This window comes from Esox lucius, chromosome 13, assembly GCF_011004845.1.
Source record: "Esox lucius isolate fEsoLuc1 chromosome 13, fEsoLuc1.pri, whole genome shotgun sequence".
Taxonomy (NCBI): domain Eukaryota; kingdom Metazoa; phylum Chordata; class Actinopteri; order Esociformes; family Esocidae; genus Esox; species Esox lucius.
Genome location: NC_047581.1, coordinates 10,015,707 through 10,032,645, shown reverse-complemented (window position 1 = coordinate 10,032,645; position 16,939 = coordinate 10,015,707). Strand labels below are relative to the sequence as shown.

Here is a 16,939-nt window from a genome sequence, read left to right as displayed (position 1 = left end):
GAGCCGCTCCTTAGTTGCCCTGGCTGTGTGTTTCGGGTCGTTGTCATGCTGGAAGACCCAGCCATGACCCATCTTCAATGCTCTTTCTGAGGGAATCTCGCGATACATGGCCCCATCCATCCTCCCCTCAATACGGTGCAGTGGTCCTGTCCCCGTTGCAGAAAAGCATCCCCAAAGAATTATCTTTCCACCTCCATGCTTCACGTTCGGGATGGTGTTCTTGGGGTTGTACTCATCCTTCTTCTTCCTCCAAACACGACGAGTGGAGTTTAGACCAAAAAGCAATATTTTTGTCTCATCAGACCACATGACCTTCTCCCATTCCTCCTCTGGATCTTCCAGATGGTCATTGGCAAACTTCAGACGGGCCTGGACATGCGCTGGCTGGAGCTGGGGGACCTTGCGTGCGCTGCAGGATTTTAATCCATGACGGCGTAGTGTGTTACTAATTGTTTTCTTTGAGACTGTGGTCCCAGCTCTCTTCAGGTCATTGACCAGGTCCTGCCTTGTAGTTCAGGGCTGTTCACTGACCTTCCTCATGATCATTGATGCCCCACGAGGTGAGATCTTGCATGGAGCCCCAGACTGAGGGAGATTGACCGTCATCTTGAACTTCTTCCATTTTCTAATAATTGCACCAACAGTTGCTTTCTCACCGAGCTGCTTGCCTATTGTCCTGTAGCCCATCCCAGCCTTGTGCAGGTCTACAATTTTATATATCTTATATCGCTCTCTGGTCTTGGCCATTGTGGAGAGGTTGGAGTCTGATTGAGTGTGTGGACAGGTGTCTTTTATACAGGTAACGAGTTCAAACAGCTGCAGTTAATACAGGTAATGAGTGGAGAACATGAGGGCTTCTTAAAGAAAAACTAACAGGTCTGTGAGAGCTGGAACTCTTACTGGTTGTTAGGTGATCAAATACTTATGTCATGCAATAAAATGCAAATTAATTATTTTTGTTTTATATGCTGTCTCTCACAGTTGAAGTTTTCCTATGATAAAAATTACAGACCTCTACATGCTTTGTAAGTAGGAAAACCAAATACTTGTTCTCCCCACTGTATGTCTCAATGGGATTTTTTCTGGTTAGATAATTAGTCATAATAATCAGTCGTATTCCCTCTCTCTTGTTTTTCTCCCTACATTCTATGGGCTTCACAGATTAGATTTTTCTAGCTTTGGTGTGAACATTAAACACTCTCAGAATCGATGCTCCATCTTCTGCGTGGCCACCTGAGATGGCAGGATTTCTCTAATTATAGCTGTCTTTCTCTTCTATCCCAAGTAGGGCTGCAACAACTAATCGCTAATAACGTCGATTAAACATTATTGGCAACGAGATGCAGGAAAATAAAAACATTTTGAAAGATGGTGGTGTCTACACTGGAGTGAAGTTATGTAGGACTTCAAAACTTCAAAAGTTGGCTACAGTATGGGACCACTTCATGTTTAAGAATTCAACAAAAACAGTTTGTGGGCAAAATTTGCAAAGCAGAGCTCTCATGGCACAGGAGCATGAATGTAATGCAAGAGCATTTAAAGAGAAAATGCGTTCTAGCCATGATGACAAAAGATGAAGAAGGTTCAGCCCAGCAAGTTAATATAATACAAATTCATCATTCATAATATAATTTGTATTCATGGAGTTAGCCAACATTTAATTGAGGAATAGTTCATCTTGAATGCATGGCTGAGTTAACGATAATGTCAAGTTACTCACTAACAAACCAGTGATCTACTTGAGCATGTTGAGTTTGTGTAGAGTTACGGCTAGCTATCCATTCACAATTTTACTAATGAATTAAACTATTAGTGTCAAATTTGGTGAGTTCTATATTTCCCCACAACAGAAATGTTGAGGCATTTAAATGCATAACAATTTCCATTGACATTTACAGTATCAGTCAAAATCTCATGATACCCCAGAATGCTTTTCCAACAGTCTTGAAAATGATATTGTGATAACCCTTTTGTTTATGCACATGTTCTTATTTGTTTTATAACTACTGCCTACAGTTGTTGTAATGAATGCATTGTAAAACGATAAGAAGAATGCATATTCTACATAAAACATTTAATTCTGGAATGTATATATTTTTCTATACGATTAATCTAAGTAGTAATCGACAGATTAATCGATTATCAAAATAGTTATAAGTTGCAGCCTTAATCTCCATAACTTATTGAGTATATACTCTCTGGGTCTCCCTCATTCCTTTCTTGGATTTTTTCCTCCATGAAAATTAGACCACCCTCAATATAATTCCTGTAAAGGTTATTTCGTTTTCAAAAGGGTCTGAAGACAGTCTAGGTTGAAGTATAGTGGAATATGTCTAGGTGGAAAGGTTGAAGATTTCTGGTTTCGCACTCGCTGGGCTAGCGCAATAGGAGAAGGCTTTGGCCTTGTTGCTGATCTGGTCTCAGCCTGATGACTCCTAGGAATCCCACGCTGGGTTATCTGTGTGGGCATCATGCAAAAACCGCAGATGTAGAAGGGGCTTTATTAACTAAAATGTGAATGATTGATTTTGTTGTTAAATGAAAGATAAAGGCACAAGCTCACCCTATGCACGTACACTCCCTTTCATGTCCTCATATACAGGCATAAATGCACCCACACAAACACACACACACATAAAGTTTCAGGAAGGGAGTTGAAAAGATGAATTATATCCAAGGCGACAGTATCAATGATTAACATGCTGCCTGTCTCTTTTTCTATCCCCCTTCGTCTATTCCAATCTCACTCCGATCCTCTTCACTTGGCACAGGTGGAAATGGTTGCAGACTTCAATCAAGTGCCTATGCAGAGCATCCCCTTCTAAAGAGCAGCACAGTACATTCTAGAATAGCAACTACCTGCAAGCCTTACACTATAACATGTCTACTGTTTACACAAGACAATGAGTTAGACAAACCAGAGGCCAATATAGTATAGCAAAAAACTCCACTGCTGCAGGTCAAAGGGCAAAAAGGACAATATTCAGCATTTAGCGAAAGAGATGAGGGGTGCTCTTGTGGAGAAATTACATATTGGCTCCACAGGTTGTGCAATATCTGACAGAGAGGCAGGGGAAATGTGAGAAAGAGAGGGAGAAGGAGTGAAAAAGGGGAGGAGAGGAAAAAAGAGGGAGGGAGGGGGAAGTATGTTAGCAAACCAGCTGCTCTCCAATTCCTTCTACCAGACAGTCGGTAAATAAGACTTTCTGTTGGCTGGCCCATCTATCTCATGAGGAGATGTCACCGTGCACAGAAGACACAGAGAACAAACAAATTAGCCTTCTATCACCCAAAGTCATATCCATCTAACACAGAACATTTAGCAAAATGTTCACTTGTAGGCACTTAGGGATATGAAACCCATGGATAATATCTGCCTTTTACAACAAACCAGAAGAGAAGACACGTTTAATGTGTCCCCTAGTGTCAGATTTCTGACCTGGGTCAATAGGATTATGGCTTTTACATTACTGGTTTGCACATGAGTTGTGAAAATGAGAAATGCCGGGTCTGGTAACATCTGAGGATTTGGTCAGAAAGCACACGTTCTCATGGTTAGCACAGCAGTTGTAAATAATTTATGGTGTTCTTTAAACAAGATGATTAAATTAATCAGAGCTGAGGAGCAATTCTGATTCCATTAATTTCAGTAACACACTGATTACTACTGAGGGAACCAAGGGAAGACAAGAAGAGCAGGGAGGAAGGGAGACACAGAACACATCCAAAAAGAGATGCAGACAAAAGAGAGGGGTACATTGTGGACACTTTTTCTCTTGTAACGGTGACCATGATAAGACGAACACGCCCACACGCTCTCTCTAGGCAGGTCTCAGTTGGTGGGAGAGCGTTTTTACTGGCCACAGATCTGGAACAGCAAACAGGTGGCCTCGCACCAGGACTGGGGAAGAAATCAAGCACAGCCAGGAGAGGAGTATCAATGCACGAGTCCACTAGTAAATCAGTTCGTCAAGACCAGTTTATCCCATCCAGATAAACTATGACTTCAAGATGCAGTTTACAACGCTAACATACATTTGATTCGAAAGGTCTTTGGAGCTCAGTTCTGCTGAACACATAGGAGGAGATACCATGACTACTAATCACTCACATTTTCTCTCGCTTCGTCTTTCTCGCTTCAGAAGAGCTCTGTCTAAAGCAAATCACCTCACTTCAAGTTTGTTTGGTTTCACTGTCATCACAGTTGGCTTCATTTCCAAACTGATCTTCTTCAGTGTCACTGGTCTCCCTGCACTCTTTTAGGGGCTACATTCAGACCAGAGCTCTTATTATAAGCCTAAAAGCCTTGACTCATTAACGCCTTCACCTGCTTTCCTACTCTCTCTCTCTGTCTCACTGTCTCTCTCTCTCTCTCTCCTTCTAAATGTCAGTCTCTGTCTCTCCATCTACCTGCAGGGTGAAAAAACATAGCAATTCCTCACCAAAACCAGGAGAGAATAAATATTTAATGTATCCTCAAGGGCCATATTTCTTACCAGAGTCAATAGGACGATGGCCATAACATTATTTGTTTGCATATTTCTTGTGAAAATACGCAAAAATGTCAAGGCTGGTAAAATAAGAGGAATTAGCTTCTTTGTTTCCCTGTAGCTCTAACATTAATCCAGGAAGGAAGCGGCCAAAGTAGAAATAATTAATGGACTGTCCGAGCCTCTATTCCACACTCACACTGCCACCACCACCCTTACCAATATCACCACTACCACCATTAAAAGCACTCTGTGACAACTGCTGATGTTGACTGATTTTGATTGATAAATAAAATTGCAATGTAAGTATTCAGACCCCTATACTCTGTACTTTTTTGAAGGAACTTTTCTCCCTCTTTTCTCTGGCATTGATTACAGCCAAAAGTTGGGAATGACGTAACAAGCTTGGCACACCTGTATTTGGAGAGTTTCTCCCATTCTTCACTGTAGGTCCTCTCAAGCTGGTTCAGGTTGGATGTAGAATGTTGCAGCTTTGGCTGGGCCACTCAAAGACATTCACAGAACCTTTGCTCCAGTCAGAGGTCCTTAGCACTCTGGAGCAAGTTTTTGTCAAGGATCTGTCTGTTTATTTTTCCCTCAGTCCTGACCAGTCTCCCAGACCCTCCCTGTAATAAACATCCCCACAGCATTATGCTGCCGCCACCATGCTTCACCATGGGGATGGTATTAACTAGGTGATGAGCAATGCCTGGTCCCCTCCAGACGTGATGCTTTCATCTGACCAGAGAATCTTGTTTCTCATGGTCTGAGAGTCCTTTGAGTTTTTGGCAAACTCAGTAGGCTGTCATGTGCCTTTGATTGAGGAGTGGCTTCCTTCTGGCCACTCTACCATAAAGGCCTGGTTGGTGGAGTGCTGCAGAGATGGTAGTCCTTCTGGAGGTTTCTCTGATATCCACCCAGGAACTCTGGTGCTCTTTCTGAGTAAACAATGGGTTCTTGGTCACCTCCCTGACCAAGGGCCTTCTACGTTGATTGCAGTTTGGCCGGGCAGCCAGCTCTAGGAAGAGTGTTGGTGGTTCCAGACTTCTATTTAAGAATGATGGAGACTGTGTTGTTGGGACCTTCACTGCTGACATTTTCTGATATGTTCCACGATAAATCCTGTTTTGAGCTCTAAATCATGTCCAATCAGTTTTATTTACCACAGGTGAACTTCAGTGAAGTTGTGGAAATAGGATGCACCTGAGCTCAATTTCAACTGTTATAGCAAAGGGTCTGAAAAATTAGGTAAATGTAATATTTCAGTTTTTATTTTTATTTTAAATTAGCAAAAGTTTTTGTATTGTCATTATTGGGTATTGTGTGTTGATTGATGTGGAAATCTACTCAATCCCATTTAGAATGAGGCCGTAAAGTAACAAAATCTGGAAAAAGTTAAGGAGTCTGAATACTTTCCAAAAACACTTATATGTGATATGAATATGAGGATTTTTCTGTATGTCAATCTGTTACTTTAGTCCTTAACTGAAACCCCTACCAAAAATGAAAGAAATGTAATCTCTTTTCAAGTATTTCTCCAAAAATGTTATTACAAACTCTACCAGGTTATTATACGCTCCATTTATTTTTGATTTATTGCTTCTTTCTTTGTATAATTAAAAGACAGAAACATTTTAAATATGGTATTAAGCCTATTTTAGAATATACATTAAACAAGAGAGGAATTGGCAAGCACTCTAACTTTTATGAACTAAAGAGGATTTGAATGTTCCGGGCTAATAAATCTGGATGAATACCCAATTTCTTAAAGGATTTTAATTGAAATGTTATTTATTTTAAGAAAACTGCTGGATGCAGCAATTCTGTATGTGATTTATTTAAGAGTTACTCCAACCCCAGCCATGCATTTGAAGTTTTCTTATGATGTTGAAAAAAAAAAAAAAGATACGTTTTTGTAAGATTTAGAAGTAGAAAAACATTTTGATGGGATATATTATAAGATACTGGGGAGATTTCTGTACTGATGCTGTTTGACAGGGTAATATAAATGCTTTATGACATGCAGCATGATGAACACACACAGTTTAATGGCTGATCGATAACACAACCAATGAACATGACCGGCACTACGGTATCTCGTTTAGTGCCTGGCACAGTTACTGCTACCTGGGTCCATGCAGGGTTTCTCCAGAACAACACATGTATAATAAACATAGTTATCGCATTATTACCGCAATCGTCACATCCAAATTTTGTCAATATCACATTGTTTCTTCTTAACCGACCTCCCTTTCTCTCCTGTCTGATTCCCTGTGTTGAGATCAGATTAGAAGGAAGCTTACGTCTGACATGCCAGGCATCTAGAAGCTACCGCAGTGCTAGTCCATTAGAGTTTACAGATAGCTTGTATAATTCATTGGCTTGACAGTTGACGCTTTTCTGGGTAGCTGCCCCATGCTCTCGTATCTGCCGGGTGACTCGAGCTCTCTTCCAAACGCAACCCTATCTCCCTCAATCTCTCACTACCTTTTCTTGTTGTCCCTCTCCCTTTCCTCCTTTCCCGCTCAATTTCTCTCGCTTCCCTTCTATTGCTTCCTCTGTCTCTCTCTCCCTCTCTCTCTTTTCTCTGTTGTCTCCATAGATACCCAGCTTGTCAGCCAGCTCTGCCTGGCAAGGCCCACAGTCATCCAAATCATTCAGGGCAGCCGAGTGCCTGGCTGCCTGAACTAGGTCAGTGTTGATGCTGCACAAGGCGGGCAGTGAGGTAAGTGAGCAAAGTGCACAGAGAGGGAGATGTACCGGGTTTTGTCCGCTCTCTCTTTCGGTCTCTGGGTCTCTCTTTGTCGCTCTCCTTCCCTCTAGGTGTTGGCTACGCTCTCTAATAACAGAACATTACTGAAGAAAAGTTAGACATTTACCTTGTTCCAAAACTCTTCCACCCTAGGGGTGGAGGTTCCAAGACTCTTCCAACCTAGGGGTGGAGGTTCCAGGACTCTGCCACCCTAGGGGTGGAGGTTCCAGGACTCTGCCACCCTAGGGGTGGAGGTTCCAGGACTCTGCCACCCTAGGGGTGGAGGTTCCAGGACTCTTCAAACCTAGGGGTGGAGGTTCCAGGACTCTTCAAACCTAGGGGTGGAGGTTCCAGGACTCTGCCACCCTAGTGGTGGAGGTTCCAGGACTGTGCCACCCTAGTGGTGGAAGTTCTGGTGAAACAATCTGTAAATATATAGTATTAGTATTATATAGTATTTCAGACTACTTACATTTTGAACTATCTACTTCAAGATAGACGGAATATAAGTGTTTGTTAACTTTGTTGACACAACCAAACATCAGATATAGAGCTCTTCTGGAAGGTCACTGCCACAGAATGATGTGATTACTCCCCCTAAGGCCTATTTCCAAGAGCTGCTGTTGCTGTTGTGGTGCCAGGCTACTGTGAGCTGTGTTCTATGGGCAGGAAGCTTAATATTTTTCAGTTAATATGGCACCAAGGACATTTTCTCCCAACAGATACTGGACATTTTGATTTTCAGAGTAGAATTTGTTTGTAAATAAGAGGAAGAAGATTCCCTCAAAGCCTCTTTCAGTCACTCTCAAGATACTCTCTCCCTAACACTCTTTCTCCCTCTCTCCTCATCCTCTCCCCCCTCTCGTCTCTTTCACTCTCCCCAAGGGCCAAGAGGCAAAGGTGTTTGCTTTTCACCTCACAGAGCAATGAGGGAGCAATGACAGATACTGCTTTGACAGGGAAGGAGGACTGAAGAGTTAACACAGACATGAGGTTCCCCAGCGATAAACAGCAAAGGGATTAGATTAACACATGATTTGCATTTCTCTTCCGCATACAATATTTTTCCTTGGAAAGAGGCACAAGGTTAGGGTTAGGCTTTTTCTGTGTGGGATTTCCAGGCAGCAAAAAAACATAAGAAACCACCGTATTTACACAATGTTGTCGGTGTCAGTTGGTTGCCATGCAAATAAAGACCTTTCCGGTACAGCAGGCTCAATCAAACATCACAATAAACATTTGTAAATGATTAACTCTTCGCAGAAAAATTGCTCGGCCCATAAAATGTGCACAGGCATAATAGACACACCTAAATGATGCCCTGCTAGTCAATAGAGCACACATTTTGACCAGAACCCTTTAGAGATTGTATAAAAAGGGTGCCATTTGGACCACATCCAATGGGAAGGATTACAATTTTCATACAACAGTAGGACTTGCTCTATAAGATATAGACCAAGGCTTGCACCTGCTACTAACAAATGCTGATAAGCCCATTCACTCCGCTAGGCTAATGCTACAGACGTCTCCCTGACCTGCAGCAGGCCAGCGCCGTAATAAACCCACAGGATGATGTTGCTCTTACTATTAATAGTCTCTGGCAACCCACTGTGTACTCATGGGAATCTTAATTGATCCTGCATTCTAATTTCTACCCTATTCCCTATGTAGTCAACTACTTCTGATTAGGGCCTTACGATCAAAAGTAATGCCCTATAAGATGAATAATGTTCTGTTTGGGACAGATTCTGGGTGTGATCTCTGAAGGGGAACCAGAGTTAAAAATAGCTCACAAAAAGGATATGGTCGGCAAAGACATTATGATGGATGATGGATAAAACCAAGAATCTTTTGGAACAATGAACCAAGTGTGGTATCAACAGTAAAGATGCTTAAGCAAAATCCCAACTGCTATAAATGGAAAGCCTGCAAAATGCAAGGAAATAGATTGTGCTCTCTAAAAAGCCCTGTTTATTGATTTACTCAAAACAGCACTTTAGGTCATTAGGATTTAAAGTAGGTAATTTACAGTATACATTGGACTCCAATGTTTGACTACAATCCAGCTCTAATGTTTGACTACAATCCAGAGTCTATCAAATACTTTATTATTTTACCCATATTTAACCCCACATTTCTTGCCTCCCAATTTGGAGATGTCTGTCACTGCCAGTTATATCCGTCATTGCAACAAATGCACAGGACGGTTGAAGACTGAGAAATGTCTTCCTAGCACACCACGCCAAGTCGTTCTCAATGTCTGATCATAATACGCACTCAACCAGGACATTTCTGCTGGTACTGTACACATGTGCTAAGGAGAATGCACTCCCCGCCTAACAACCATAATAGTCGCTAGGGCTAACTTGACAAGACAGCCCTATCTGACAATCACCCATCAAAGGAGTAGTAGTTATAGTGTTGGGGCCAGTGCCAGTAGCGTCATTGGTTCAAGTCCCCCAAATGACAAGGTGAAAAATCTACCTTTGTGCCAGTTTTCTGCTAAACTATATGAATAAAGAGTCCTTTACAGTGTTGCTGTAATTCTTTATACATGTACACTATCATTCAAAAGTTTCAGATCACTTAGAAATGTCCTTGTTTCTTATTTCATTTTTTGTCCATTAAAAAACATAAAGTTGATCAGAAATACAGTGTACACATTGTTAACTTCTTAAATGTAGCTAACTATTGTAGCTGGAAATGGCCAAATCTTTATGTAATATCTACATAGGGCATATATATAGGAATACAGTACACAGGCCCATAATCAGCAACCATCAGTCCTGTTTTCCAATGGCAGGTTGTGTTTGCTAATCCAGGTTTATCATTTTAAAAGTCTAATTGATCATTAGAAAATACTTTTGCAATTATGTCAGAGTACATGCTGAAAATTGTTGTGCTGATTATACAAGTAAAGAAATTGCCTTCTTTTAGGACTAGTTGAATGTCTGGAGCACAAGCAATTGTGGCTTGATTACAGGCTCAAAATTGCCAGAAACAACGAACTTTCTTCTGAAACTAGTCAGTCTATTCTTGTTCCTAGATATTAAGGCTATTCCTTGCGAGAAATTGCCAACTTGCTCTAAGCAGAATAGAAAGAGGAGTGGGAGGCCCGGGTGCACAACTGAGCAAGAAGACAAATACATTAGAGTATGTAGTTTGAAAAACAGATGCCTCACAGGTCCTCAGCTTCATTAAATAGCACACGCAAAACACCAGTCTCAGCATCAACAGTGAAGAGGTGACTCCAGGATGCTGGCCATGTAGGCTAAGCTTCCCGGAGTCGGGGAGATATGGCTTTTTCTTCGCTTTTATTTTGCAAAGAAAAAGCCATATGTCAGAATATGTCTCTCTGGGATCTCAAGTGATTGGACCCTGTTTGGCCTGTTTGATCACGTCTTCAAGCCTACCCACAGTCATTCAATAAACCTACTGCACATTAAACCGGTTTCTGTGCCTGTGGTACTTAATTACACTGGTATTCTGTCTATAATGGAGTGTCCAGCACAGTCACCATGTCTCAACCCTATAGAGCAGCTGTGGGAGCAGCCTGACTGTATGGTACGTAGGCCAATTCCAAATTATGGGAGGTGGCATGGGGTGAAGTCTCTTCAGATTACCTCATCAAATTGACGACTAGAATGCCAAAGGTCTGCAAGGCTTTAATTGCTTCAAATGGAGGATTCTTTGATGAAAGCAAAGTTTGAAGGACACACTTTCCAATTAAAAATCATTATTTTGAACCTTGTCAATTACTATTTCCTATTTATGTTGCTAAACTTCCTATTCAAACTCCTTTCATGTATGTTTTCATGGAACATTGCTAAGTGACCCCAAACTTTTGAACAGTAGGGTATATATCAGTGCAATCAAAGTTAACACATTAATGTATGTGATAAATTGAAATTGCTAAACGCCATTTGTTTTTTGTCACCGTTAACACATTTGTTTTTGTTCCCTCAGAAACATTCAGTCTGTGGTTGACTTGACCTGGAGCGGTTTGGACCGCAGTACCATCACTTGTTTTTTACAACAGTATATTGGTATCTTCATTGGTGCTTGACTTGTGTTGGAGCTGTCCAGACTTTTTTCACATAGCAATGGAGAGTAGGCGTTCATGTCCAGAAGCACGTTTACTCTCCTGGTTATTGTTTATAGATAAACATCTCTAGTTACCTTGCCTACCTTATGCCTTTGCTTGTTATCATTTAATAAAGACACATGTGTTTGCATGTGGATAACAATCCATTAGGAAAGCTACAGTTTGCAGGCCCCCACCTGAACCCCATTCAAAACACATGTCTGCCTAAACATCAAAGGACAATAACTTGAAAAGCTTAAGTGTGATTTGTTGTTCGATCAAATGCCTACCCACCCAGCAGTTTAGATAAGTGGTGCTGATGTGTTTTATACTATAGCATAAAAAAGCAGTTATTCTCCTTGGTGCCTTGATCAAGAGCACAATGATAGGCGATAGAAGAACTATGGGATCATATACAGTACCATCAACCTTATATTTCGATTGACATGGGAAACAAATAGATGCTGCTAGTGATTGTGGTCATTTAAAGGTAGTGAGGGGAGAAATGTAAAGGTTGTGACACACCCTGGTCAAATGGACCAACTTGGAAATGCTCCTGCACTTATTTAATTACAAATCAAGCACTGGCCAAAGTTTACGACAAAACATAACATGTCTTCAAAATAATGCAGTGCTTAATTGATCGATACCTCTGGTCTCTGGATAACACACAGAACCATATAAATAATGTAAAAAAAGTACAAATAAACACAATTCCCTGGGAGATAAACATTGAATGGCACTATACTGTATAGAGCAGGGGTGGGTAAACTAAGGCCCATGGGCCGAATTCCCACAGTAAGGAATAAATGGTTTTGAGGGGAAGTAAAACATAACTCACCAGCCCATTCGTATACATCTGAATATGAATTTAAACTATTTTAACATTATAATGGACCTACTGTATAAATGTTTTAACGAGTGCCCATTTATGGCCTGCAAATCATTTACGATTAATAAATTACAAAACAAATGCGGCCCTCCATTCTATTTCAAAATCCTGATGTGGCCCCCGAGGCAAAAAGTTTGCCCTCTCCTGATATAGAGTTAAATACATGTACAGATAGGTTTGACAATTTACACAGTGCATATGACCGGATGCCAATTCGATAATATGTTTTTGAAGTAGTTAGGTGTGACAGAGTAATTTGCCACAGAGAACTGAAATTAAGTTTAAGAAGTGAACATAGTGAGATATATACCAGACTGCAGGTTACCTGTGGAGATGTATAATGGAGTTAGCTCAGGTAAAGTTGGTATTTGCCTAATAAGTTGGTATCTGTGAGTCTGCACTGTCCTGTACATAGCAAGTAAAACTCACAGACGGGTCAATAATACCACAGACGGTTATAACATTAATATACTATTCTGTATCTGTCATTCTAAGGAAGCTACATCATTGCTCAATGTCTGCCAGGCACTGCAGCAATACTAATCTGACTTCAGCCTGTAACACTGTAGCATTATACATGTATCTGCTGCTGCTGGGGTGCACAAAGAAAGTAGTGTAGTCTATTCAGGCAGGTTGGTTTAGGAAAGTAACATGTGTAAAAACAATACAGTCAAGTTTGCAGTAACCACTTACACTAAAGTGCTCTAAATAACCTGGGTTTCTGGTCATGTACCTGTAAGGTCCTCTCTGAAGAAAGCGTTACCTAAGGGCATTCTATTTTTGCAGGGATATGCTTTGCAAAGGTAGGAGGACTAGATTACCTGGCCTCCCATGTGTGAGCTCAGTAATGCCCCTCCCAAACGTATGTACAGAAATGTTCTTGGGTGGTAAAATCTGAACATGTCTTTTTTAGACTAGGGCTGTCCTCATTCTCAGCATCCTGTCAGTGAGTCAACCAAGGTTACACGTGAGGCAGGTGTGACATCAAATGTCACTATTTAATTCATATAAGCAAATGCTGAGGCTAGTTATACAATTTGAACTATTAGTATTTTCTTTTTTTTTATTATAATTTCAAGACGCATTTAGTGATACCTTGTCACGACAATAGAATGACTTGCATTGAAACGTTGTTGGTATGGGTGATCCAAACATAGCTTGTGAGGCGCACAAGCACTGATGAATTCTTGTTTGTGGAAACACAACAACCTGTTCTGTCTTCTGTGCACGACTAAAGCCCGGTGCTACAAGTAGGCTAACATTACATTGCAGCGCAAATCGGTCAAGAATTTTAGAAAAATATCAATGAGTGTCATTTCTTGATAACATATAGGGTCGGGAGTTAAGTGTTCAGCCAATACAAACTAATGATGGTTCTGAATACCATGCGAATCTCAAATAACCTACAGGAAATGCAGAAGCAACTGAATTCTTTGTAGACCGACGCCCGTCTGATCTCGCACTGCCATCAGTCGATGTTTTCCAAACCGGAGCGCACAGGCAGTAGCCAAGCTAAAGGCCCATATTTTTAAGTGTCTCCATTTTATAATTATCTATAAATATCAAAGATGTTTCCTTACCGGTCCTCTCCTTTTCAAAGACACATTCTTCCATAACAGAAGATGTAGCTGGTGGAGGAATCCCATCTTCCAAGGCTCTCGGTTTTCCGCGTAAACAGTCAAATGACGATACGGGTAATTAAGTTACCTTAAGGTCTTTTTTGTTTGTTAATGTATTACCAAACATTCCGACGTATTGTAAATTAATTAAATGACAATTAATGTACGTATCTGTTCTACACGCTACATACAGGCTTATTAGCCCATGTAACTCTCGCACTGTCTTCCTAGACGACTGATTTCTGCCACTGACTAATGGTTAAATGGCTAAATATCGCAAGATGTATTTAAGCAGCATGCCAGGCTGTTAGGCTGTTCTGTATGTAATCAACATTGGCTGAAAGATACAGAGGAATCTATTGTAAACGGCGCTCATGCAATGCGTTAGAATGAACGGAAGACCGGTAGTTAAAGGGAGAAATACCGTCGTGCAGCCTAGTGGGCGTACACTGAGCTACAGTAGTGGTCTTTACCCTTTTGCCTTGACTAACAGAAACGTAAGCGGATGCAAGCATAACATTTGGTTCAAACATTACACATGTAACATATGTTCAATAATACATAAATGTTTTTCACCTAATAATATTTATTTGAAATATTTCCGTGGTTCATCTTGAAGTTGGCTCTGGGTATTTATGTCTTTCATTTACATTGGTGGTATGAATGTAAAAAAGTTTGTTTTTTTTTTCTTAGATTTACTTAGTTTTGTATATTTTACAAATTTGTATCTTTTACAAATTACATGCTAGACAAGAATAATCAATTGAGAGGTCTTTGATTAAACAAAGTTACAGATTTTCTGGGAATGGGTGTGCTGGTGCGAGGGCAACGACTGCGTAAACTGAGGCAAAAGAAAGGGGAAAAAAGAGACGAGAGCAATAGGTCGTTTTGTCTGTGTATATTTTGAAAAACGGACAGCATCTCATGGTCATGAGTGAACAAACAATAATCTGTGAGGAGCCAACAGTTAGAAACACAATATACAGTATGCACAACTAAATGGTGGTTGGGAACAGGTGCATCCTCATTATGCGCTGCTGCCATTAAGCTCCCGCCGGTGGTTAGTACACTGCCGATGTGGAACGCTGGAGAGGAAGAGGAGCTGCTGTGCCATGCTGAGCAGAAGTTACAATGGGACTTTTATTTTAAAATGACCAATTCCAGGTACACTAATATTCAGGGTCAAATACTTATATTATGTGTATGTTAGCAACATTTTATATTTCAGCAATGTTTATGCAAAAATTGTGTATTTATCCATCTAAAATTTAAATAAATAAATATTGAAATGCTTCATGTAGTAGTCTGATTTCAAGCTTCCAGTCTAACAATTTCCACTTGTTGCACTGGTGCCACTAAGCCTTTCAGTTGATGGCACCAGCACATGATTTCCTATACATATAATATAACATCTCATACAATAATTAGAGTAAAAGAAATATTTAGTGTGCTATGTTATTTGTACATACATTCATTCAGTAATTTCATTATATTGTGTGTTTAGACTGTTGCTTTTTACATTTGTTATTAGGCTACTAGTGTCAGGACACACAGTAGGTCTCTATTATTTTTGGTAACAGTGTGTGGCTATACCTAATAGATACTTCTTTACTGGTATTTTACCAGGTATGTTTTTTTAACACTATATTTTTCTATTTTCTTTTTTAATGTAGCTATTATGATCCTCTCCTCAATACGGTGCAGTCGTCCTGTCCCCTTTGCAGAAAAGGATCCCCAAAGAATGATGTTTCCACCTCCATGCTTCACGGTTGGATGTTCTTGGGGTTGTACTCATCCTTCTTCTTCCTCCAAACACGGCGAGTGGAGTTTAGACCAAAAAGCTCTATAACACACTAGGCGTTACTGAAAAAGCTCTATAACTCACTGATGAGACAAAAATAGAGCTTTTTGGTCTAAACTCCACTTGTCGTGTTTGGAGAAAGAAGAAGGATGAGTACAACCCCAAGAACACCATCCCAACCATGAAGCATGGAGGTGGAAACATCATTCTTTGGGGATGTTTTTCTGCAAAGGGGACAGGACAACTGCACCGTATTGAGGGGAGGATGTATGGGGCCATGTATCGCAAGATCTTGGCCAACAACCTCCTTCCCTCAGTAAGAGCATTGAAGATGGGTCATGGCTGGGTCTTCCAGCATGACAGCGACCCAAAAATCACAGCCAGGGCAACTAAGGAGTGGCTCCGTAAGAAGCATCTCAAGATCCTGGAGTGGCCTAGCCAGTCTCCAGACCTGAACCTAATAGAAAATCTTTGGAGGGAGCTGAAAGTCTGTACTGCCCAGCAACAGCCCCGAAACCTGAAGGATCTGGAGAAGGTCTGTATGGACGAGTAGGCCAAAATCCCTGCTGCAGTGTGTGCAAACCTGGTCAAGAACTACAGGAAATGTATGATCTCTGTAATTGCAAACAAAGGTTTCTCTACCAAATATTAAGTTCTGCTTTTCTGATAAAATGCTAATTCATTACCTAAAATAAAATCATACAATGTGATTTTCTGGATTTTTGTTTTAGATTCCGTCACTCATAGTTGAAGAGTATCTATGAGAAAAATTATAGACTTCTACATGCTTTGTAAGTGGGAAAACCTGCAAAATCGGCAGCGTATCAAATACTTGTTCTCCCCACTGTATATACATATTTTTTCCTCTATAAAATGCCAATCAACCAAGCTCATATTGTGTTGTTGGCTTATCTTGGGATTTAGAAGGAGCTTGTTTTATGTAGGACAGTCTCTGATTTGAACTTTGGAAATGGCATGCTGACTCACATTATTGTTTGACCAAATCATGGGAAGAAAACAAATTTAGTTTGTGGTTGAAGGTTGCGCTGAAGATGTGTCCAATCACAAATGTTGATCACAGTTTGGAGCCCTACCTTATTTACTTATTTACACAAATATGAGTGTAGGACAACATTAATTATATACAGTACCAGTCAATATTTGTGACACAACTTAACAGAACTGATTGGCTCAAATGCAGTAACAAGGAAAGAAATTCCACAAATGTACTTTTTTAATAAAGGCACACCTTTTAAATGAAATGCATTCAGGTGACTACCTCATGAAGCTGACTGGGAGAA

At 40.5% G+C, this 16,939-nt stretch overlaps 1 protein-coding gene across 6 annotated transcripts in view; it reads right to left on the bottom strand.

Moving 5' to 3' along the window:
• Positions 1–14,264, bottom strand: part of abca2 (ATP-binding cassette, sub-family A (ABC1), member 2) — a 79,169-nt gene extending 64,905 nt beyond the window's left edge. For all 6 annotated transcript variants that reach the window (XR_002197655.3, XM_010892431.5, XM_010892434.5 and 3 more), the window contains exon 1: positions 13,799–14,264. Coding sequence is in view for 5 of the 6 variants with exons in the window: in XM_010892431.5 (XP_010890733.2) it covers positions 13,799–13,864 (66 nt within the window). In the remaining variant the exon portion in view is untranslated. The remainder of the gene's footprint in view (positions 1–13,798) is intronic.
• Between the last annotated feature and the right edge of the window lie 2,675 nt (positions 14,265–16,939).